A 25448-nucleotide genomic window follows, 5' to 3' on the forward strand; every position below is an offset into this window, starting at 1 on the left:
TCGTCTGAAACTAGCATAATAATTTTTTGCTGTAACATTTTCGCTTTTTGAAATATTTCCTAAGGTGAGGTAACCTTAGCATGTTCTTTGTGAAATATCAATAAAAAAGCAAAGCTTGTTCTTCAAAGCGTGTATATTCCCTTCCTAACGGAACTATTATGTCAAGAAACTTGGCATAATTGTTTTATGTTCAACACTCATGTAATCTTTTTGGATTCTCTCCACATTTATGTAGAAGTTAAAATTAAAATGTCTTTACCCAACGGTCAATTTTCTAAAATTAAAATTTTGATGACACTATTGAGAATACACTCATATATCGCGTCTTAATGGCTAATAGGGGTTTATTCCCATACTGTCAAATTTAAAATCTAAACAAAACAGGCTCGTATCACCTGTTATAATTTATTGGAGAATTTTGTGATTGATTTGATCACCTTCTACCGAAGGGTTCATAGTACGAATCAAATCAAAAACCAATAAATTTTGTATTCCTGCATGGGGCCTAATCTTAAAATTATGCTCTGTCTAGTCATTCCTTTATATTTTTTACTTGATTTGGGCTAGAATATCGTATTTTACACAATTTACTTCGATTAAGTAGCTCAGCGCCATTTTGAACATTTTCACTTTCCAGCAAATTCTGCGAATTGCTTTGTCAGATATGGGATCAACCTTCAACACAGAATCGTGAAATTCAACCTTACAACTCAGCCATGTAGGTACATTAATTCAGGTTTTTTGTTATTTATTGTTTAATCTTTATCTATCAGTCTATCCTTCAGTGTATCCTAGTCCACTTTCTTCAAACTATGTCGGTTACATGATGCATTCTAGCATTTAACTCACCGCACGAGCTCCCAGTGGTCAGATCGAAAGCAGACCGCCTCCTGTTTCTTTTTTAGTTCTCTCCTGAGCGTGTAAGCAGCCATAATTCAACATCATTCTCTCGCAAGTTTCTGCAATCCAAAACATGATTACCAACAGACACATGAACCTGTTACTTATACGCCTGGAGGCTGATGGAATGCGCGCGTTATGCTGCTAATATTGGTATTGTTTACGTACTGATACGAACCTTGTTTGTTGGCGCACATGTCGCGTGCACGTCACCGCTAAGTCGGACTGGACTGTTCGTATCACAACAACCAGCGTCGCACACATATCTGCGCAGCAACCTGCAAGTGGCCGGTTGTTCGGTAGGTCAGCAGCTTACTCTCGCTCTGCTTTGCGCCCAAGTTCGCGTGCTTTCTGTTGTGTCGCGTTTTTCTGTTGATGTTGCGCGCGCACTAGTTTGATGTTGAGGCCGGCCTCCTAGCGGGGTTCAGCCTTTGATAAGCGCGAAGCGATTGGAAACTCCTTAATATTCGTTGCCATCCATCACCTTCCACCATCACCAAGCATCATGCGAACACAATCCGCGAGCCAGCATATAGGCACTCGGTGTAAAGGCCATAATTTGGATTGTGCAAAAAATGTATAAAATTTTCTTCGCCTGGCCGTTCCTCTGGTCAGTCGCTAGTCGAACGTTGAGCCGGAAACATCGTGATAAGTTCAACAGCCTTTCTACCCCCAAAATACCTAAAATTGCTACCTACCTGTCCGTGTAAAGAAAGAAGAAAAGAACTCTAAAAATTGCAAGGATTGAGATATTGAGCAATTGAAATTCTAAGAGTCAAGGGCAGATATATTGCAAAATAATTGACTGATTCAGTGATATAATAGGACTCAAACAGTGATTTGTCAAGTTAATAACAAACAGGTCGCTGTTGAAAGAAATCTGCGAGAGCAAATCAAGAAGAAAAAAACTAGTGGCGTGCGAAAAAAGTTCAACTAATTATTAGCTGATTTGAAGTATCAGGTACCGAACGGAATCCAGGTAAGTTATAGATAGCGTCATACACAGCTTGTTTGTTCATTCGCATCACCTGAAGAATGCTGCTTGATTCGTTTTTTTTTACTTCTGAATCACCTAAGTTACAAAAAAGAACTGAAAAGATACAGCGAAAAACGAAGACGGAAATGCACTCACCTGTGGAGGCTCGCTCAGTTGTTGTGAGGCATGCTGTAGAGTTTATGTTTTGTAGTTTAGTTCTTTCTCGTTTCTAAATTATCACATGTACATATATTGCATTCACACTTATAGTTAGTCTATGGTTTCGTACTATATGGCTCTGGGAATTTTTAACATGTAAGTGCGAAGAAAGTGAAATTAGGTATTCTTTGTTAATGAAAGCTGAAGAAAGCTGAAGAATTTGATGTTAAAATGTATAAATTTGATTTTATGTTGTATAACTTTTATGAATTTTCTTTGTGCTGGGGAGTAACATGGATAACTCTACAAGCACTTATTCGATTTTCCGCATATCTGAATTAAATGTCATGTAAGCACAAACTTAAACGTTAGATTGCCAAATTTTGTGATTTGAAATAAAAATCTTTTTTTAAAGTAACTTGTTCGAAAAACAAATCGCTTTATTTAATTGCCTCTCTAATTTAGCAAACCTTTGTTGGAAAAATATTTTACCTTATACTCTTCTAAGGTAACCCAGTGGTCTCGAGGTGCGATGCTGATCTAACAAGCTAGTCGTATGTTTGAATCCGGGTTGGGAATTGGATCGTAGCAACACAGATGGCCGCATATGTGTATAATAAACATAGGTCAAGTTCCGATATCAGAATGATAGCATCTTGTACTTCGCTATATGAAGTCCCATCTCAGGAACAAATCATCAAATCACCATAAAACATGGAAGAGTTTATAAATAATTGCCGAGAATTTTATAGCTGAGAAATTGAGCAAAGCATTTTTAAAGTTTTCAGCGGCATTTCCAAGAAAATATGCAAAAAAGGCTTCAAGGCTTCTTGGTTTACAATAGGCGTTTCAATTTACTAAATGGTTAGTGAAACATTTGGCTGAATTTGACACCCAACAGAGTTTCACTGAGATAAATTAGATATGTATCTGGCTTGACGTACCATTAAAAATACATAAAAATTTTAAACTGGCGTAAGCAGAGTTTTCAAAAAGGTGGCTAACACAATACGAATATCCTTAAGCGGATATAGAAACTAAAAACTAATGTTTTGAAAAGTTGCCTTCCAACAAGCTCTGGGATGTCGAATAATTACCCTCTCTGCTGTGAGAAAAATAAAAACATCGACATACATGTTAATTATATAAATCCAGGGGGGATCTATCTGTCAAAAATCGTGTAACCAACATATTCGGCAACATGGTGTTTGTTTTGGTTTTTGTTCCTTTTGTTCATGAAATTGATCGATGTGAAATATTATAGAATTGGAATGTTTTTCATCAAAACTCGAGAAACCGCGGAAAACTTTCATGAATGTTGTTTAGCTATTCACATTTTTCCCCCATTATTGTTCATAGTTACAAAGATCATGGACCAACAAACGTCATGGACCAGAGTTGATCTGCGATAACACACACATATATGAAATTTGACAGCAGTGAATCCCCTCTGTATAAATCAGACTGAACTCATCAAGCATCTATACGAATGTCTGTAGGTTATAAACAAATTCTAATGGTTAAATAAAATATAGCATACCAATATATTTATCTTCAATACCGAACTGAAGAAACCACAAAGAATTGATGGATCATATTGAAACTTAGGCCTTTACGAGATAATAAAACCAATGTCGAACATGCCGGTACAAGAGCAATCAGTTTTACTGTACATGTGCACTAACTAATCAAAATTAGGGACGTTGCGATACCACCGATACTAATACAGAATCGATCCTTTTACTTCCGATACTTGGATTTTTGGTATCGATGTTCTACCAGCGATACTTCATCAATATCGATACACACCTCTCAGTATCGAAAAGACTCAAAACAACCCTGTAAAGAAGAACGAACGAAGCAGAAAAGCATCGGCAATGCCAATTTAATAGAAATTTCTATAGATTAACCTACGGGAACGATCCTTTTCCTTTTCGGTCATGCAGATCCGAAGGTAAAATCTACCAAGCCATGCAAGCGGCTCTTTTCGAAAACAGGATCAATTATTAAGGAAAAGCGTAATCGACTTTCGAAGAAGTTTCTGCAGATGCTGGTGTTTCTAGATTCAGTAAATTTATAGACCATTTCACGAACTGACAGGTGTCACGTATTCTGCTGTTGATGATGTTGCTTATACGTACGTTATGTCAGCGGTTCCGAGCTTTCTGTCAAAATTTCCTTCATAGATTGAGTTCAGAAACATCTCGTAAAATGGTCTATATAACTGGTTTAATTGAATTAAACATTTTATCTTGAGGAATAAATAATAAAAAAGAATTATGACTTATATTTTGAATGAACTGGTATCGCACAACGATACATTTAGGTATCGATACGTTAGCCTCGATACTATCGGAATATCACTGCTTGCTCTCGATACAGGTATCGATCCTAACTATCGATGTTTGATGGTATCGCAACGTCCCTAATCAAAATACGAGTGTCCGTGTTGCTACTATGTAGTAGTACTTGTTTTCAATTGGCAGCGTACTTCAAGGAAATTAATCCGAGCGTCACTAGTTAGTTAATTATTACACCCTCAATAAAAAAATCTCTTGATTGCAGAATGTTTAGCGATCCGTATGAGCTTTAAAACGCGATTCTGGGAACTTTGCAGTTTTTTATTACAATAATTTACAGTGTGATGAGTAGACTCTAGCAACAACACCTCTTCTGCGATAATCCAATGCACTCAAAGCTTTTTGAGAGCACATTCTATTCAGATAAGGAATGGGTCTTAATACTGGGTTTTCCAGAAGCGCATGTAATGTACTGCTTATGTCGAATTCGTTTTTACGGCAGGACTATCCCGTCCCGGACTACGCTTTGCAGCTGAAAAAAAACACTTTCCGAGCAGTTGCATTGGTGTGCGTAATACCAGAGGTAACTGTCACTTTTGTTTTTGTCATTATCGCCATTGTCTTTTATCGCATTTGTGCTACTGTACGAAAAATTTGCCAATTTACTGAAAAATGACAAAATAACAAGATAAAATAAATAAAATTCAACCTGATGTTTTACACGCGAAGAACGATAATCAAAGCAAACCGATTTTGACACATTTTGTTTTTGATTTTGACACATACGTGTGAATGTGTTGGTGTCTTCAAAATTGCACTCTGTTTCTTGCGCGGACTGTCCGGGACAGTAAAAGGATAGTCCGGGATAGTCCGGAAAATGTAAAAAAACAGTGATAGGACAAAGTGTAGTCCGCGGGGTAGCTACACCGCAAAAACGAAAACGACATTAGAAGACTCATCTCCATATGGTCAACAACAACATGTGGATCCCACTGAAATTTGACATACTTATTTATCATGATCAACTCGATCAACACTTATAACACTGAAATAACAATTAGTTTACGTAACAGCAATGTTTCTTTTTTCTGCTTACGTACATTTTCATCACGTAACAGATGTATAAAGATTATAATCGTGTTATTATATTATATTATGCACAAAAGCAAGAGACGAGCCAACCGGGAGCGCAAACCTAGGATTAAAGTATAGAAAGCCTTCCGAAGGGATCCTGGAAGAAAATTTGTTTTCTAATAATGGTCGAAACAATACAAAAGGCGCTTACAAACTGTGTCAATATTAAATAAGAGCTCACCGAAACCAAACTAATTTGTTATTACAATAGTTTAACGTTACACTTACACCAAGGTCCGAGTCAGAAAAACTCCCAAAAACAAAAGAAACAACAATACGATACATGAGTATTGCTTTAAACGTGATTATTACCGTTGTAATCTTTAATATTCTTGGCCACATTGATTTAGATATAGACTCAGTATATTCAGATATTTATAAAAGTCCACATGCTCTGTGTTTTGATCATAACATTTTTTGGCGACATGTTTACATTGCAGGTATCGAATGCCGTTCAATAACTGCAACATTTGACACATGCCAAAATTTAGAGGGGGGTCACCACCATTTTTGTTTTCAATGATGTCGATATGTATTTTTTTTAATGAAATAGTGGCAAAAAATATCAGAAAACTAAAATAGACAAGCTATTCGATTAATCAATTTGATATTCATATTTCCTCATCATAATTTATTGCGTTTTAGTAACTACTCAACATAACCAATCTGTAGGCGAAGATTAAGTTCATCACTACAATAGACCATTTTACGAGACGTTTCTGAACTTAATTCATGAATGAAATTTTGACAGAAAGCTCGGAACCGCTGACATAACGCAAGTAATATTTTTCAATACTTTTGCGCAGTTTTGATGTTATAAGTTGGAGTAACTCTCTAACTGTATCATGCAATGTGACAATTGAAAAAAAAAGGAGTGCCGTGAGCTAAAAAAGGACAGGTTTGTAACTGATTAAATGTACTTGGTCCTCTCTGATTGAATCAAAGTCCATTGATCGGCGAACAGTCAAAAAGTTTTTAATCTACATGGTTAGCTTCTGCGACATCAACAATTATTGAAAATAGTTTGAATAAACTTTAAACTGTGTTTGTTCAATGGTAGGAGCGGAATGTTTTAATGGAACAAAAATACGGTTAATTCACTCAATTAAGTTATTCGTAATCTCCACTTTCTCTGCAACTTTGGCCAAAATTGCCGTAGAATTGATAATGGACTGGATGGTTTCCTCGTGTTTTGGTTCTGGAATTTCTGTCACGTTTGGATGTAGTGCTTCAAGGACAGCTTCATGAAAAGTTGGCACAGGTTCTCCATTATTGATTAGAAAATAATATTGAATAGATATTGACAACATGCTTTACACACTTAAATGTCAATCGAGTCAGCTTCTTCTTGTAATAATATGAAAGGTCTTCTCCAAACAATCGCTTGTGTTGCCTTTAGCTTCGTAATTTTATTACGGGCATGAATCTAATTAGCTTGCATAAAACAGTAACAAACACACACTTACCACTTATTTCAACCTCCTGAGGATATAATTAATTGGTAAATCATCAAGTTTTAAGTCAGTATTACTACTGTAACTTGAAATTCTTTCTGAAATTGTGGAATGTTGTGTCACCCACACAAATGACTAACGTTTCTCATTTACGTGTTCAATCAGAGTGGACCATGTACATTTTCCTCATTTACTGGTAAAGGATACTTTTTTGGCTAACGGGCAAAGAAGCATTCCGATAAGTTGTCTGATAGTGTTGAAATTCATTTTTGTTGACTTCAAACCGATGCTGTAAATTCCGATAATTTCAACTTTTTTCTGCTTAACACATGGTTCACTTTGTCTGCACATTAGAGATGGTCGGGTACGGGTATTTTTACCCGATACCCGTATCCGACCCGTACCCGACGGGTTCGGGTCGGGTTTCGGGCAACGCCAAAAAATATTTTTCGGGTTCGGGTCGGGTACGGGTAATTTAAAAACCAAGGCTTCGGGTTCGGGTCGGGTACGGGTTTGAAAAATTCTCAACTCGTCGGGTACGGGTAACTCGATTTCCGTGCATTATGAGAATTTAATTATTAACTTGCCAAGCCTCGGTGTTTTAGCATAGTTTTGGTCTCGGAGGGAGAAACGGATACGAGCTGTGGGAGTGTCAAATGAACCAGAATGAGCTGTCAATTTGAACCAGTAGAAAAAAAGCATCTTTTAGTAGCAGGTATTGTAACAACTTGAAAGTATTGTCTTACTTGAAAAAATATTCAACGCAAGCACTTTTTGTATTGAGTGTGATTATACAAAATATTTTGGTTTATTTTTACGTGAAATAATAAATTTCATAAACTTTCAGTAATAATCCTGCCAGCGCATTTCGGTTATTGAACTTGAGCTTTCTGGATTTACGGTTGAAGCCGGCTTTCTTTTGAAATTTGAGAAATTGCTTAACCAACTTTTGTTTTATGAAGCGACGCTTTTGTAATTATTACTTGGGTATAAAAAAAAAATAAAAAATAAATCGTTTGGTAACAATTTCGAACTATACACTTCATCACGTTTGAATGTTGAATGAATCTTTCAAAAAAATTCTATTGAATTTTTATTAATCTCTCGAAAACAAAATAAAAATTTCAACAGTTCATATGAATCATACGTATGCATACAAAATAAATAATTAAAACCACTGATCAATTTTATTATGAGGTAACTAACAGGAAAAATGGAGCCCGAATTCTCCATACACAGTTATGAATAGATATTTCGCTGCGTTATAAAATGGTCAAATTTTTCTACAACATACGAGCGGACGTACTCAGTGGCAGATGCTACGCTGGATTCTAGGTGAACCAATACATCGCCTGGAACTCTGGGTTCATTAACATTCGTTCACATGAACACTCAGTTCTAGCCTTACTCCGGCCATCATCTTGAGAAACCACATATGACAATTCGTGCATGAAATGTGCGAGGTAACCAGGTATTTAAAATAAAATAAAAAAAAAATAAAATAAAAATCCATCCTAAACGGGTCGGGTACGGGTCGGGTACCGGCAATTTCAGGGCATTTTCCTTTCGGGTACGGATCGGGTACGGGTAGCTGAAAAAAAAATTTTCGGGTTCGGGTCGGGTACGGGTATTTTAAACAAACCTGACTTCGGGTTCGGGTCGGGTACGGGTTTGAAAATTCTCGATGAGCCGGGTACGGGTCGGGTACGGGTAACAAATTTCCCATACCCGACCATCTCTACTGCACATTATAAGGCATGATATCAGGTCATGTTAGTGACAGCAATAAACGGTCCAAAAACACATTCAAAACCACGGCAGTGCGTGAAACTTTACAGATTCCGATGGGGGGTGAGTGAAAGAGTTCTCTGATACAAAGAAATCCGGAAAACACTTGAAAATTCTTCCGTTCGTTCGCTTTTATCAATAGCTGACCGAAGGCAGTCTCCTTGAAAATAAACACTTGGTCCATTCTGACTGAACACTGTAATCGCTTTTCATGGGTCATGCAGACAAAAATCATGCTGTTATTTCTGTTGTTTTAGAGATAAATAAAATCTGATTGTTGTGTGATGTAGCTTAAGAAAATCTTTATCCAATACTACTGTTAACTCGTTTTTTTTAATTTTGCGACTTGGTCCGGTCTGACTTAACACCGACCAAATGGTCTATATAACGATAGGTCACAAAGTATTGTTTGTGATCTACTATGCACTGCCTCGCTGAGTAGTGAAAGCTAGACAAACAATGCACAAGGGATATTTGTTTCTCTTATAATACTCACGGAAAGTGAACCACATAACATGGTGATTTTGCTTCATTGATTAATAATGAAGATCTATACTCTCCCATCTAGAATGAAGAGACAACAAGTAAACAAAATCAAAAAAAAAAAAATCAAGAGAAATGAAAGAGTCCTTTTGAAATGTTTCTAGAGATTCAACAATTTTCATTTTCGAATGCATTTAGAATCCCCCCGCGAGATCTGCCACTTCAATGTCAAATATGACTTTGACGTCAGATTTGACGGATTGCGGTCCGATAATTGCAAAGTTGTTGCAGTTATCGGTCTTGCAGTTAAAAAAGCATTGCAGTTAAAAGTCTTGCAGTTATCGAACGGCGACTGTATAATGATGTGTTTTTGTCGAAATCAGTCCAAAAATAATTAAGTGAAAATTAATTCGACAAAGCTGTGTTGAAAAATTTCGAAAAAAAAAACATTTCTTTAAAACAATTTAAATTAAAATTTTATGCTACCTCAGAATTTTATTTCAAATTCATTAAATTTCACTTGGAAACATATCACTTGTTTGTTAATTTTCGTTTGAGCTGTTGATAGAATAAACTTGAATTAACAAATTTGAATCACTTCACTTTTTAATTCTATTACTATCACTTTCACTGGAAAAGTGATAGTGATAGAATTAAAAAGTGAAGTGAATCAAAATTATAAATATCACTTTTTGAAAATTCCCTTGTCAAGTTCAATTTGTTCGCCCTTGATTTTAATGAGATGATTTTGTGGTATTTTATCACATGATGACGCCAGATGTCGTTTTGGGACTTCCACATCTCCACGTTGTCCTGAGCGTCATCTGGCGACAGCTCCAAATAAATCCTGGAAAATGTTTCGGAATCCAAAGTTGGGTTTTCTTTTTATTGTGAGTTAACGTCACTTCTGTTATGAAACCCAATCGAGTAGTGCAAAACGGAAAACGTGTTCGACGACGACGACTTCAAGGACAAAAACTAGCGGAGTCCGGCCATCACGGGTAATTCCGGCCTAAGCCACCGATGCTGGTTTCGGTCGCCTGGTGGCCATCAGCACGTCGGCATAGGTTCGTTATCTTTCTGGTAACCAGACTCGTTCATTCTGCCTATTAACTAACTGTTCTACGGTGAAGAGTTTCTTGTCGATAAACTCGATAACCTCTATCCTTCCTTCCGCGGCCCTCTTAACCAGTGCCTTCACTCTCTTTAAGTTCATGTTTATTCCTCACCGAAAGGTCTTGAACCGTCGGGATCTGTAAGATTTGGTCTGAAGTTTATATTTCAGGATCCGACAGAGATTTTGATCAGATACGTCCAGATCCACCGCAAATTCCGTTGCACTACGTCGAGGATTTCGCTTAAGGCGCCTCTTGACGAATTTACCCCTGACAGGTGCCATTTCAGTAGCTCGAATTTCCCCTTCCCAGCTCAGATTAAGGCAACCACAGCACTACTGCACAGCACTGTTCGAGATTCATTTTCCCGGATAGCACTCGATTACAAAAGTAAAACATACATCCACTGACAGCTAAGGCACAATGTCAATTCGGGGAGTCGTCCAACACAGTTTAGTGTGCAACGTAATAATGAGTGTTAAAGTGATGTAACACTTTAATTGCTTTAAGTGTTTTCTTTTTGTAACCATGCATGCTAATGCAAAACGCAAAATTGTTAATAAGTGCGTCATCTTGTCTTGTTTTTTGAAAGTAAACATTTTTTTTCCTCGTGTTTAAACTTATCATTATATAAATGCAACACATTATTTCTTTGTACCTATCGCCCTAGTATGATACAACATTGAAAACAACGAAGTAAAGAAATATTTATAAATTTTGATTGGCAAATTTAAGCTCAAACTGTTATCAATTCTAGCACACACATAGCGCAGAGATTTGAACCAAATTTAAACAGTAAAATAAACTCTTTCATAACACTAGATTCATATAACTTCTGTTCAGAGGAAGTTACGAAATAGTGTGAAATATATTCATATTAAAATATATTTAACTGCAAAAGCAAATGGGTCAACAGTTTTACATACAGATTTCGTGTAGCCAACGCCTCTACGTATCTCAATGACTAATTTAGTCAAGATTCGAACATACGATGGCTTGCTCGACGAACCAACTCTGTACCTAGACCAACTGAAAAGCAACGATTCTCGCGTGAGTAAATTTTAAATGATATTATTCCCAGATTGATTTTTTCACGTTTTAGGTGTGTTTAATGTAATAGGCACTTGCTGACCCGGCAAACTTCTTTTCGCCCATTCCTTTATTTAAATAATTTTGAATATTCTTAATTTATTACACATACTTCCAAAGATTGGCCTTGTGGTTCATTTATAGTCTGTAAATTCATGACGAATCGGATATTGGATACGTTCAAACTCAAAAGACAAAGTGAAATCAAATAGCTTAAATAGTCACATATCCCTGACAATTGAATAATTTATTCGAAGCGGAAATATTACCTTTAAAGACTATCTAAAAGAGAGTTTTCTAGTTGTTTCTCTATTTCAAAAACAAACAATTCTTGTTTATAAGTATAATTCGTATGATCAGGGTTATGTACAAAGTCATGACAGCAAGGTTGACGTAGAACTACATAAGACTGTTTGTTACATCAAACGCATAGTTGCATTCGAGAGTGATCTCAAATCATAAGTTCGAAACAAACTTCCTTATCAATGATTCTAGAGAAACATTTCGAAAGATCCTATCTGCTTTGATCGATTTTTTGATCGATCACTTTCTTTCAATCATCACAACTTATTCAACACCTTTTATGACACTTTACAAGTTAATAGCGGAGAGATCACTCTAGCCTTCTGAGCGAAAACCCCGTTTGGGAGAGTTACTAAAGCTGAACCATTACTAAATAGAAAAGACGCTCCGGAAAAACGATGATAGCAGATAGGACCTTTCGAAATGTTTATCTAGAATTCTTTGAAATCTAGACCTAATTACTATGTTGGACTTTTTTGTATCAATATGTTTATGTCAATAACTTCTATCGAACACTTATAAAATAACTCTCTGAAAATAATATGGTGGCCCTGAAAAGATTCAAAATGGCATCTGGGGTTAATTTTTGGTTTCTGTGCATCAACCCGATTACAAAAATACTCATATTGGATGGTATTCGGTCATTTTAAGCTGTTTTCCAGAAACCGGAAGTCGTTGTTTTGATGCATCATCCCTATTACGGAAATACCCGTTTTTGGTGGTATTAGGTTGTTTTGTGTTGTTTTTCAGAGAGCAAATGTCGCCATCTTAGAATTCAAAATGGAATAGGGGTCAACTTTTGTCCTCTAGATATCATTCAGATTCCGGAGAGATACTGAATGGTGTTCGGTATTTTAGGCTGCTTCCCGGAAACCGGAAGTCGTCTTTTTGGATTTCAAAATGGCATGTGCCTTCAACTTCTGACCTCTGGGTATCATTCAGGTTCCGGAAATACACAATTTGGCCATTTTGGACTGTTTTCAAAAAACCAGAATCATAAAAAGGTATCTGTGATCGAATTTTGGATTCTGTGGATCATCCTGATCATTTTAAGTTGTTTTCCGAAAAAAACTGCTTGAAACATGTGTTGCTCTCCTAACTTTTCGAATTTGGTTCCATTTGCTTGATTGCAAGCCCTTCGAGAAAAAGATGGGGTGTAGTACCCCCATGAAAATATTTCTTGCTCTCAAAAACCTCTACATGTCAAATTTGATTCCATTTGCTTGATTACTCGAGTTGTGCAGAAATTTTTATAGCACCCCTCCTTTCCTTCCAGAGTAGAAAGGAGTGTAAACCATCATGAAACATTTCTTGCCCTTACATGTCAAATTTAGTTCCATTCACTTGGATAGTTCTCGAGTTATGCAAAAATTTATGTTTCATTTTTATGGAAACCCTGCCTCCTAATATTTCTTGTGCCCATCAATCACCACACGCCAAATTTTGTTCCATTTGCTTGATCAAATCTCGAGGTATTTGTGTTTCATTTGTATGGGAGCCCTCCCTTCTAGAGCAGGGAGGAGTGTCAAACTGCCATAGAAATATATCTTGCTTCTTGAAACATTAACATATCCAATTTGGTTTCATTTGCTTGATTAGTTTTTGCAGTTATGCCTTATGCAGTTATGATTCGTGTTTTATTTGTCTGGGAGCCCTTCCTTCCAAAGAAGGGAGGAGTCTCAAACTATCATATAAACTCCCCTCCTCAAAAATATCTACATACAAATTTTTATTTTTATTTTTATTTTATAGATAAAAATCAAGTTTACATTTTGATTTTTTGTTATTGAATATTGTTATTGTTATTGAATACAAAACAGGTGTGCTTCGTTAATTGCTTATGTCTGATTTTGTATTATTTTAGTTGGGATCTGTTAACGTTTGTCACTTGGCTTTTTCCTAATATAAAAACTAACACTTCAGTAACACTTGAAATTCAAAGAATTTCATTTTTGAAGTAGACTAGACGCCCTGCTGATCCATAAATACGATTGCACTTTAAGCACGAAAAAAAAATCAACTGGCTTGTTTATGCTGTTGTTATGTAGGTACTTGTACAATATATCAATATATACAATATCGCACGCTAGCCTGGGGGCTAATGCGGTCTCGATCAACTAGATTAGTTGAGAGAATTCGTTATCGATATTGTTTTCGGCACATTTTGCATGTTGTAGGATAAGTACAACGATACACCGTGCCCCAGTGCTGAGTCGAGAAAATTTCCAGCTCGAAAAGTTCCTCGACCTGATCGGGAATCGAACCCGATATCACAACCGTGTGGGAGAGCTAGCCGACCGACATCGCTAACTACAGAACCACGGGGACCACGGGTACTTGTACACATTTTTTTATTTTGAACCCCTTTTCCTTCCTCCTTGATTGCACCTAAGGGTAGAAGCTATAGTACACTGAGGTCGCTTTTTACGCGGTTTTTTTTACGCGGATTCCGGAATTTACGCGGTTTTTTTGCGCGGATTTCGGTTTCCCTTTACTCGGAATGCAGAATTAACGCTGTTTTTTTACGCGGATTCCGGAATTTACGCGGTTTTTTTACGCGGATTCCGGAATTTACGCGGTAATTTTTATGCGGATTCCGGAATTTACGCGGTTTTTTTATTACGCGGCACGTATCCCCCGCGTAAAAAGCGACTTTAGTGTACTTTTAGATGCACTTCGTTACGACCGCATAAACGTGTTACAGAAAATGAGCTTTTCTTAGGACGGCAGGAATTAGGTCCAAATTCGTTTGTAGACTTCAAATAGCCGAATGATTGAATGATTGTGACTTTTACAATTTCCAGTGCTGTGACATTAATCATTCCACATGGCAAATGAACCAGTGTTTTTTGCGCGGATTTCGGTTTCCCTTTACTCGGAATGCAGAATTAACGCTTTTTTAGGCGGATTCCGGAATTTACGCGGTTTTTTTACGCGGATTCCGGAATTTACGCGGTTATTTTTATGCGGATTCCGGAATTTACGCGTTTTTTTTATTACGCGGCACGTATCCCCCGCGTAAAAAGCGACTTTAGTGTACTTTTAGATGCACTTCGTTACGACCGCATAAGCGTGTTACAGAAAATGAGCTTTTCTTAGGACGGCAGGAATTAGGTCCAAATTTGTTTGTAAACTTCAAATAGCCGAATGATTGAATGATTGTGACTTTTACAATTTCCAGTGCTGTGACAATAATCATTCCACATGGCAAATGAACCAGTGTTAGCTCTAGCAGCATCGAACTATACAATTCGGTGTGGCAGCTATTTGTAAATTAACGGATATTTCAATCCAATGATGTAACATAACATTTTAATAAATTTCTATTATACATAAATTTTAAAATGGAGAGAAATTTGCGAATCAGTTTATATGTTACATCATAAATGTATGCAACAAAAACTTTTGTCACATCCATACTTGAATCTGGCTACAAACAGCAAGTTCAACTAAATGGTAACGCCGTTACGATTATTTCACGCGACATTGCAGAGCGGTTTTTTATATTTTAGACATTTTATTCAACCGGAAATTGCATAATCCGCTTTTCATTAATTGAGCATGTTGATGTTAATATGTTTTTGTTGTTTTGTTGTAGTACTTTTGAGAGTAAATGCCCTTGTTGTTTTGATTGTTACGTCTTGTTAACCATTCCTTTGACTTTTGGAGCACTAGTGTATGCAGATGTGCGTCAAAGTGCCGCATAGTAAGTGCCCATCGGGTTCGTTGGCTTACGGAAAAACTCATTTAAGTCTCTGAGAAAGTTATCTTTGCTAGGGACACAAAAACTCACAGGAATGGTTAAAAACCTGTAATTTTTTCCACCTTGAGCTCTAGGGTATAACCTGTGTTATATTTTTATGTTACTGAGCGCGAAGAGATAAACATTGTCTAAATTATTTCTATTACTACATAAACTTTGGAAATACTAAGGAACTATAGGGATACTAACAATCAAGCCTTGACTCACATTTGTACATTCTTGGTGCTCATAAATCTCCTCTACACGAAATCTTGCTCTATTTGTCAAGTGAGATAAGAATACGACGCAAAAATAATATATATGTTTCTTCTTCGTTAATGGGGCTTCCCCGTTTGACCAGGAATGACGTCGATGATGTTGACAGAAGATGGCAACAACGATCGCGAGCTGCAGCAGGAAAAATACCTACGCGACCTTACCAAGACATTCACCGGAATCGAGAAACCTCTTAAAAATGCCCCCAAGTGTCAGACACTATCCGAGCTTATCAGCGAGCTGCACAAAACGTTCGCTGCAGACCACGTGAACATTGAGTACGTTAATCATCTGATGCTGAGCTACGAATCTAATCCAGCAGATTGGCGGAAGTTTGCAAAGTTCGATCGATTCAGGTAGGTTTCGACTAGAGAATGCAAATCCTTATAAATATGAATTGTTTGCACAAACGTTTTGGTTGGATGTGCCTTCAGCATTTTTTGCAAAGGTTGTGCGATCACAGACGTCAAAACAAATCTATGAATAAGACAACAACATCAAACATGATCGACGAGTACGACCAGAGAATATTAATAATACTTTCACAGTTTTATTATTTTATAAACGCGATCTGTTGTGTTTCATATTTTCTATTTTGTATCTTGCAATCATAAAATTTTAGGAGAACGAATCGTATTACAAGTCATCATTATTTCCGTCAAAAAAAAATCACAAGAAGGTTGTATGCAAAGCCACGACCGCAAGGTTGAAGTAGAATACTTTTACAAGAAAGATAACCCGGCTGCTTGCGTGTCAGTCATTTTTTCTAGTAAATAAACGTTGACCGTTCATTGGCAGTATTGTAATTTCTTTTTGTCTGATATTTTGAATGAAGTTCATTGAATATTTTTAAATTTTGTGCAAATGAGAAGTTGAAGTGCTGCCGAATCGTAATATGCACATTTAATACGACATCATTAAACGGGAACGGAACAAAGGCTACGGTTATGCAGAATGCGAATGCCGGCGCGATGCGATTCGCCTTACCGTGGTGAAATGTACAGCTCTTTTTAAGGCGAAGTAGAACTATACATTTCAACAGATTTCGTCTTGCCGAATCGCATCGCGCCGTAATTTGCGTTCTGCATGACCGTAGCCAAACACTAAGCGACGCAAACACGTAATAATAGTCAGAGTATGCATGTAGATGAAGATAATTAACTTTGGATTATAGCGCAAAACAAGAAAATATTAACTCTTCAAATGATCATTTGTGTTCTTCAAATTTCAGTTGTTCAATTTAATATCCGATGAAATGTTTGTTTATTATCTGATTAAGCTCTTATATAGGCCAAATGAAGCATTCCCAATTTACTAGGTCCATAACTCTGCCGACCGTGCTTGGGAAAGCGCGGTATAACGACCTATCAGATGTCGAATTTTGTGTTTTGACAAGGCTTAAGAGTTTTCAATAGTACAATATTTCGAATGATAAAATTTCAATTTCATGCATTTGGTAGAAATCTTAGAAGATTTTCTAACCGATTGCTGCAAAAACGAAGGAAATCCATCGAAAACTAACCGATTTATTAGCATTTGAAATTTTTCTCACTTTTTTCAGTTTTAGATTTTCATTTCACATCCCTATGTAGCCGAACTTCCTGAGAGAAGTATTCTAATTCAAAATTAAATCTTCATTAATTCATTTGTTGTCCTTATAAGGACAATTGCTCAATTTATCATAGGATGTAGTGTTTATCTTACATCTCTGTGTTACCTTGACAGTGAGGACTAAGGCGCACGGTCAAACACAATAAGAAAGGTGTTTTCACATTGAAAACTAGACACGGCTTTACTGGAGAAAGTGTTGGCAAATGCATCTACCGCTAATACCACCGCTATCATACGAAAGCGCGTCGTTTCATGTGGGGAATATCAACAACGAAAAATGACGCGCATCTAAGCATAACCCGAACTGTTTCACCGTGCTGCTCCCATTTACCTTTACATCGGCCTCAGGGAAGTACCGGCTGCATCTGCATCTACCGCTGAGGCTGTCACTATACTGCTATTGGTACCAAAAGCTATTAACTCTTCAAATAAGTGTTTTATTTGTTCTCAAAAGAACAATTGTTCAATTCAAAATCGGATTTACGCAATCGCATCTCTGTAATATTACCGACAATAATATTCTTCTGAACAAAATGATTCAACTTTTCCATTAGGCCTCTGCCATAATAGACGCGAAAAGCGACGCGAACCGATTCGCTCGGCTGTAGGTTAATGTACAGCCATCAGTAGAGCTGTACATTACTCTACGGCCGAGCGAATCGTATCGCGCCGCTTTTCGCGTCTACTATGGCAGAGGCCTTAGAGAAAGTTGCTTGCTGATGTATTCACTTCATGCAAGCCTGCTGCTGATGCTTCCCGCTACCACACTCAAACAGCATTTTAGTGAAGGGAGTGTCGTTGCATCAGCTTACCCTGCTACTATCGATGCTGATATACCCGCTGCAACAGTTATGCTATGCATAGCCATGCCACAGTTGTGGCCGCTATACGCTGGCCCAACTGCTTAGCAACTGCAACGCTAAAAATATGTGTGACTTCATTCCGGCTCAGAGCGATCATTTGATAAGCTCCACCTCTTTTTTCAGTTTCTAAAGTTTTTCCTCAGTTTCGTAGCACGGATGCATAAAAATGATTTCTTGTCGAGCCGGACCGATAGCACTCTCATTGAAGCAACAAAATAACATGTTTTGTGTCGTGTTGCTCAGCTTCGTTGAAGAAAATGTTCCCGTCCCCGTGTCGCATGTAAGCAGATTATTGCGTTCAGTAGACAGTAGATAGTGTATCCAGCGAATAAACATCGATGGTGCTCTCACACACGCAACGGTTTTAACCCGTATCTTATTGCGGTTTGTAACATCAAGCGATTTCGTTTGCTCGCTGTTGCGTGTTGCATCATGTTGCAACTTGGCAGCTGGGAGACGACGAAATTCTGTTTTTGCTGATTGCTTGAATCGACTTCATATTAGCTCTGCATAGTCGAACTAACTGCTTTTGTGAATGCGTTCTAACAGGGCAGTTTAATATTGAATGTCGGTTATGCTGATCGCAGCCTTTGCGCTGCCCCTACAGTGGGGGGTTTACTAAATAAAGTGAAAATTGGACAACTACAACAGAATTTGCTTGCATCCCGCACAGAATGTCTGCTTGTGTTGATGCCAGAAAATTATTAACCTTCAATTATTTTTTTATTTGCCTTGAAAAAAGCATGTTGCGGTTCAAAATCGGTTGCAAATTACAACCTTTAAGCTGCCCTAACATTGGGGGAATTAAGATACACGGACAACATGCACTGTGGAAGCTATTTCACATTCAGTAATTAGACGGGTGCGCCAAATTTAAATTGCTGGGATGCAACACAGAATGCTTGTTTGCGTTGACAAAAATTATTATTTTTAAATGACTTGTTTATTTGCCTTGAAAAAAGCATTTTGATTTCCGAAATTGGATTTCCTGATGGCAATCATCATGCTGCCCCAACACGGGGGGAATAATGGCTGTCTGGAGACACACGCTGAGAAAAACCGCGCTGCTCCTGAGACGTGGTGACCAACCATAGGGCTAGTGCTGCTGCTAAGGAAGGACGACTGCTGTTGTCGCTGTCTAGAACTATTATGAGCGGCTCCGGCTGAAACAGGCTCTTATATAGGCCAAATAGCATGTTTTCAATTGCAAGTTATATGATCCTGTCGACCGTGCTTGGGAAGCAAGCATATAACGACCAATCAGAGGTCGAATTTTTCGTTTTGACAAGGCTTGACTATTTTCAATAGTACAATAGTGTGAATAATACAATTACAATTATCTTATTTTGGGATGAATCTTAGAAGATTTTCCAATTTATTGCTGCAAGAACGAAGGAAATCCATCGAATACTAACCGATTTATTAGCATTTGAAATTGGACATATTTTTCACTTTTTTCGGTTTTAGATTTTCATTTCACATCCCTATGTAGCCGAACTTCCTTAGAGAAGTATTCTACTTCAAAAACAAATCTCTTTATCGGAGTTGTGATTCAGACCCTTTGTTTAGTTCCATTCTATTACAGTTTTTTTATGAAATAATCTCATGACACATCACGTCATTGCCGACAGAAAAAATACCGTTCCTTTAAAGTATAAATCTCTGTAAACATAAAGCATCCTTTCTGAGAACAAAAGGCGAGAGCTTATCATCAGCTTGACTGCGTGCCTTCTCTCATATGAGCGGTACACATGTTTGTTGTTTCTACCCTAGGACTATCGACGTACCTCATACGATATTCATCTGTGCAACAGCAAGGCCACAAACCGCGTGTCTGTTGCTCAGTGCTTTGTTATCTAGTGATTTAAAAAGGTAATTTAGAGATTGATCAGAGGTGGAAAAAATAACTGTATTTCTCATGAACGTTGCGCTGCCGGGAACCATAATAGGTTTTCTCGGTGATCTCTGTCGCGATGTTGATAACGCTTAGCGCGATTGCTTTATTACTCCTTGTTTTTGTTTATTCGCAGCGAAGCTATCAATTAAAGATAAAGAACGAATCTGTTTTTGAATGTTCGCGTTTGACTAGGTGTTTGCGTAAAAATACGCCTTTTGCTTGATACCAAATTAAAGGGGTATGTATTAGCCGTCCAATGAACAATACAAATAAAAAAAGAAATGGGTGTTCCATTAGCACGAAGATTTTATTTGTTAATAAAAACGGTGTCAGCCCGAATTTTGTGCAACTACGGTGATGACTTAATGGCTTTGCTGGCAGCCGCTAGAATTGAAACCCAACGGGTTTAAAGTTAATTACAATTTAATCTTTATCTTAAAGGTAGCAACATGGAATGAAATGGGCATTATAATATAAAATAAAGGTTGTCCATCGAAAAAATAGCCCCTATTTTTATATTCTTTCTTTAAAGTATTTAAAGATTGTTAGCGCCAAAATCTGAATTCCTCTATTAGTATAATTAGCATGAGTATAAATATTAAAAAAAAAAAAATGGAAAATTGCAAGAATGCTGAATATGTTTAGACGTTTTAAAAAAGTTACTCAACTAGCAGTTTGTCAGCATCAGAAAGTAAATCCTCAAAACAAAAAAAATAATTGTGAAGAAAAAAAAAGAAAAACGAAACCCCCGACAAATTCCAAAATGGTAAAAATTTAGAAAAAAAGTGTATGCATTTTTCAGTTATTTCTATTTCGTAAAGAGTTGCAAAGAAACAAAAAAAGAGAATAAGTTTTAGAAATTAAATATTATTTGGACAAATAAAATGTTTTTGACGGAAAACCCATTTTACTTGCAATTTAAAATAAATTTATCTATTGGCCTTGAGACACGATAATCGTTACAGACAGATGTAAAATGCTCGATTATCGATTATAGGATCCCTAGCAGTCGTGTGTTCCGCATATCATAACTGTAAGTGGGTTAATCGCTTGATAACATTCACTCGAAAAACATTGTCTATTGCTGCCGTTTTATCCCATCGGCTATCTATGCACACATACAATCTAAATTTAAGGCATGACCCCACACATATCACTTGCAAAACGTTTGATAACACCTTCTTATACTTATTTTAAGCTATGAAATTGTTATCACAATCTCAACAAACAAAAAAATTAACTCAGATCTCAATGATTGTGTTGGTTATTTTTCATAGGTACACCCGCAATCTAGTAGATGAAGGAAACGGAAAGTTTAACCTGATGATTCTCTGTTGGAACGAAGGTCACGCTTCAGCTATTCACGATCATGCCGATTCGCACTGCTTCATGAAAATGCTCAGAGGGTCCCTGTGCGAGGTGAGATATGCCTGGCCAAAAGATGCGACTGTTAATGAGGATGACAAGGCAGATATCGCTAATGGAAACAGTTTAGAAGAAAATGAGTACACTAGTGATGAACTAGAGGAAATTTCCCGCACAACTCTCGAGAAGAACGGTGTTTGCTACATAAACGATACCTTAGGGCTACATCGTGTTGAAAATCCTAGCCACTCGGATGTGGCCGTTTCGTTGCATCTGTATTGTCCTCCGTTTGACACGTGTTCGATTTTCAACAAGCAAACAGGCAAGCGAACTAAATGTAAGGTTACATTCTGGAGCAAGTATGGCAAGCGAGAGCAACAGGTAAATTTGAAGTAAAAGTCATTAAATCTAACACTACACGTTGCTTTCTTTTTAGGACATATAAAATATTTCTCAGCACTGAAGCCTTATTCTCAGACTGTGAAGCTTAAAAAGCAATAGAAAAACGTATGAGATTTCTCATGTTTTACCATTTCAACCCTTAACACATAGATTTTTAGTTATATGACATATGTTAACTCCAATTAATCAGCAAATCTTATGTATTTTACAATATCGACATATTATTTCATATTTTTGCATAAAATATAAAATATATATATATATATTTTATTGCTGAGTCAGCAATGGTTTTTCTACCAAGAAAATAAAATACATAAAGAAAATGGTTCTTTTTGTTCTAAAGTATTTATCACAATCGAAGAGTGAAATACAATCTCAACATCTAAGTTTATTACGAATGTTGCGTAACTAAAATTCAACTTTAAATTTACGTCTAAAAGCAACCGTGGAGGCATGTTTATCATTTCTATAATACATTAAGGCAAATCAGTTTGAATGCTCAATAAACAAACTTAGCATTCGGGTTCCATGTAAGGGTAAACTGTTTTAGTTTGATATAAGTTAAAGTAAACAATATAAATACAATTTGTTACTTATTTTCTGTCATTAGCGTGTAATGTATTGGAAAGAAATGAAAAATGCCGCCTTGCTATGATACCCCGCAAACAAAATTTCACATGCTCACCAGTGGTTATCGAGGGTAACGTTGATCCCGTTGATCATCTGATCTTCGTGTTTTCCAGTGGCTGTTTGGCTCTATGATTAGCCTTCGGATGCAATCATATTCTTTAGTTTAACATTAGTTCAAAACCTTTTACTCCCAAGCACTTGATGCATCGATTTAAACAGTCCAGGTAAAATGTCCACATGTTTATCTACGCATTTGATCGCGCATCGTTCGAACATAGCTGTGAACTTTGAGATGTCGTCATCTGTTGGTGTCGGACCCATTTTATCTTTAACACTATCATTGCAATCCATTACACATCGTTGAAGTCTATTGTTAAAACTTCCTAGTTCTTTCTCGACATGTTGCTGTGCGCGTTGCACGGGAGTAGAACAATTTTCTACGCATCTTTGAACAGAATCCATGCTGGCAGCGGTATCTCTACAGCATCGAGCTGCGCATTCGTGCATTTCAGCCTGCAATAAACAAAAAAAAAAACAATGTATCAAAATCTCTTATGTAATTCTTATTCGTTGCAAAGTTGGCTAGGGTCGCAAACTGTCATATTTCGGAATAACTGCAATATTCATGATTTTTTTTTCCTGTAGGAGCCTATGACCACTGCTACCATTAGTTAGATATATTGTGGTATAATATTCATGATACTCCGAAATCATTACATTTTAAGCAAACAATGGACTCCACCGTCGAAAGCGGTGGCCTTTTGCTGAACTACTGATTGCTTGGATCACCTGAACCTAGGGTCTATAATACACCTAACCAATCTGGAAGGCATTATATGTGTTTGTCAGTTTATTTATTAGTTAGATAAATAAAACCATTATACCTAGTATAATCAATTTAAATGTTTTATACAAGTCAAATGCCAATTTTTAATAAGATTGCAAGATTCTTGATTTGGAGTCTCATGTTTCAGCCATGTGTTAGTTGGCCGTTTGCAGGTAAACCCATATTTCGCATAGTTATAATTTTCAGACTATAAGTAAATCAACCCTAAAAGTAAACATTTTCTTTTTTGAGTGGTAGATAATTGGGAGGAGAAAAACTTCTTCGGTTATTGGTCAACATTTGGAAAGCTATGTTTTGATGAATTGAATATGTATATTTCTTTCTCGAGTTGGCATGAAATCGGTATAAATTTTTATGTTTACCTACAATGAATTAAAATTCACAAATCAGTCTACTAACCCGAAGAGATCATAACCATGCACCATTTCCATGCAGTGTTTCATATCTCATAAAATAATGCATATGCAATTGTGAAAACTCAAAAGACTTTCGACAAATTGTAGTTTATTCCAAAAGTTTTAAACATTGAGATTAAAAATATATCTTATTATTTAAATGTTTACGCAATATTTAACTACTCCCTTTTGACATACTGCACGTGTTGATTGGACCGGTTAAAAAACATCACTCATACCTGCATCTTACGCAAGATCGTTCGATCGAGTTCGTCTACGCGCTGCGATAATTCCAACTCAATGCGTTGCTTTTGTTGTTCCACCATGTTTACTTCTAGTATTGCAAGTGAATTACGAAAAAACCCTGAATAAACCGTTTATAACGTTATAAATCCGTGAAAATCGTTTGTAAAGTGTGCCCTCAACTGCTTCTATCACCACAAACAAATTAAAGACATTGACAAACACTGGCTTTCAAAATAATCCCAGGTGGCCAAATCGTATAAATTACACGCTCTTATATTTCCACTCAAAACTGAGTAGAATTACTCATGTTCATTTGAAGCGGATTTTATACCTTTACCATACTTCACGAATGTATTCCCATAAATGCTAAACGATCTTATCGATGTTAAATATGTGATCAAAAGGTATACTGCCGTTCTACGCATATTTATCCCTTGTTCCAAATCAAGAAAACGAGTAAAACGATTTTAAAGTTTTACAAACTTTTATGCATTTTTTGCCGAGAAATTTGCCATCTAGTACACACTCAGATTTAATTGCCGAGAACTTAACAGCTGAGAAATTCAGCGAAATGTTCTACGAGTTTCCGGCAGAATTTTCAAGAACTTCGGCAAGCAAAATGGAAATACTTTCTGGCTTTTGGTAGATCAATATATTTGCTGAATGTTCGTTGAAATATATTGCTGACATATGCTAAAAACTTGGCCGAGCTTGATCAGCTGTTGGGAAGTTTGCCGAGATAAATTAAGTGTGTAGGTAATTTCTACGCCTATCACTACGCGCATTTGATGGTTCCCAATATAAAGTTCATACTGGAGATACAAGGCTGTTTCATTTTTCAGGAAAATGATCCCTCTAATCTTGTTGTCTGTATACGCAAGTGGCGATAGTCGCGATGAAAGTTTAGTTAATTGAATAAGTATTAGATGACTTACCATTACAAAGGGGAGATGTATTTTTTTGGATGTTGCTCGAACCTATCATATTTGAATGTTGTTAGGCCTTTACCATTTTGGCTACACACATAAGAACTTTTTCAATTTGTATGAATCGTGTGTGATTATCTTCTGATGCTCAGAAAAGTAATGCGTTCAGATGACAAATCTGCCCACGAGATTTCAGCACAGACTAACAGACATAACACTTCGAACAAATTTCTAATAAAATCATCGTTCGGATGGTTCCAGTACTTTACGTTAGTAACACTAGCACCATCTGCTGCCGTGTTCGCGATACGTCATGTATTTCGGCATCAGCGCTAGCGTTACTGCATGTGTCAAATGGGGAACCATAAAATGAGATTGCATGACAGTGCCCAGACGGTGTTGTCGCGTGATGACTGTTGTTCGATTGGAAATTTGATAAGATCGATTTTTGGGGCGATGAAGCTAGACTCCAGTGTTACGTCTGTTAGTCTGTGGTTCAAGTATCCACAACAAAGATATAAACGTACCGCATTTGAATGATCAAGCA

General features: G+C 36.9%; 2 protein-coding genes across 3 annotated transcripts; one reads left to right on the forward strand and one right to left on the reverse strand.

Moving 5' to 3' along the window:
- The first annotated feature begins 1740 nt into the window (after nt 1–1740).
- On the forward strand, nt 1741–22463 carry LOC129721111 (cysteine dioxygenase type 1). 2 transcript variants are annotated; one of them, XM_055673283.1, is made up of 4 exons: nt 1741–1879; nt 15805–16075; nt 21368–21836; nt 21892–22463. In XM_055673283.1, the coding sequence occupies exons 2-4, from the start codon at nt 15807–15809 to the stop codon at nt 21898–21900; spliced, it is 747 nt and encodes a 248-aa protein (XP_055529258.1). In that variant the 5' UTR covers nt 1741–1879; nt 15805–15806; the 3' UTR covers nt 21901–22463. The 2 variants fall into 2 exon arrangements, with proteins under 2 accessions (XP_055529258.1, XP_055529259.1); XM_055673284.1 differs by lacking the exons at nt 1741–1879; nt 15805–16075 and adding an exon at nt 19917–20065.
- On the reverse strand, nt 22221–24195 carry LOC129721115 (protein FAM136A). The gene is made up of 2 exons (XM_055673290.1): nt 23969–24195; nt 22221–23000 (listed from the first exon to the last, which is right to left on the reverse strand). Exons 1-2 carry the CDS (start codon nt 24053–24055, stop codon nt 22662–22664), a joined length of 426 nt encoding a protein of 141 aa, XP_055529265.1. The 5' UTR covers nt 24056–24195; the 3' UTR covers nt 22221–22661.
- Nucleotides 24196–25448: the final 1253 nt, after the last annotated feature.

This window comes from Wyeomyia smithii, chromosome 2 (genome assembly GCF_029784165.1).
Source record: "Wyeomyia smithii strain HCP4-BCI-WySm-NY-G18 chromosome 2, ASM2978416v1, whole genome shotgun sequence".
NCBI lineage: Eukaryota > Metazoa > Arthropoda > Insecta > Diptera > Culicidae > Wyeomyia > Wyeomyia smithii.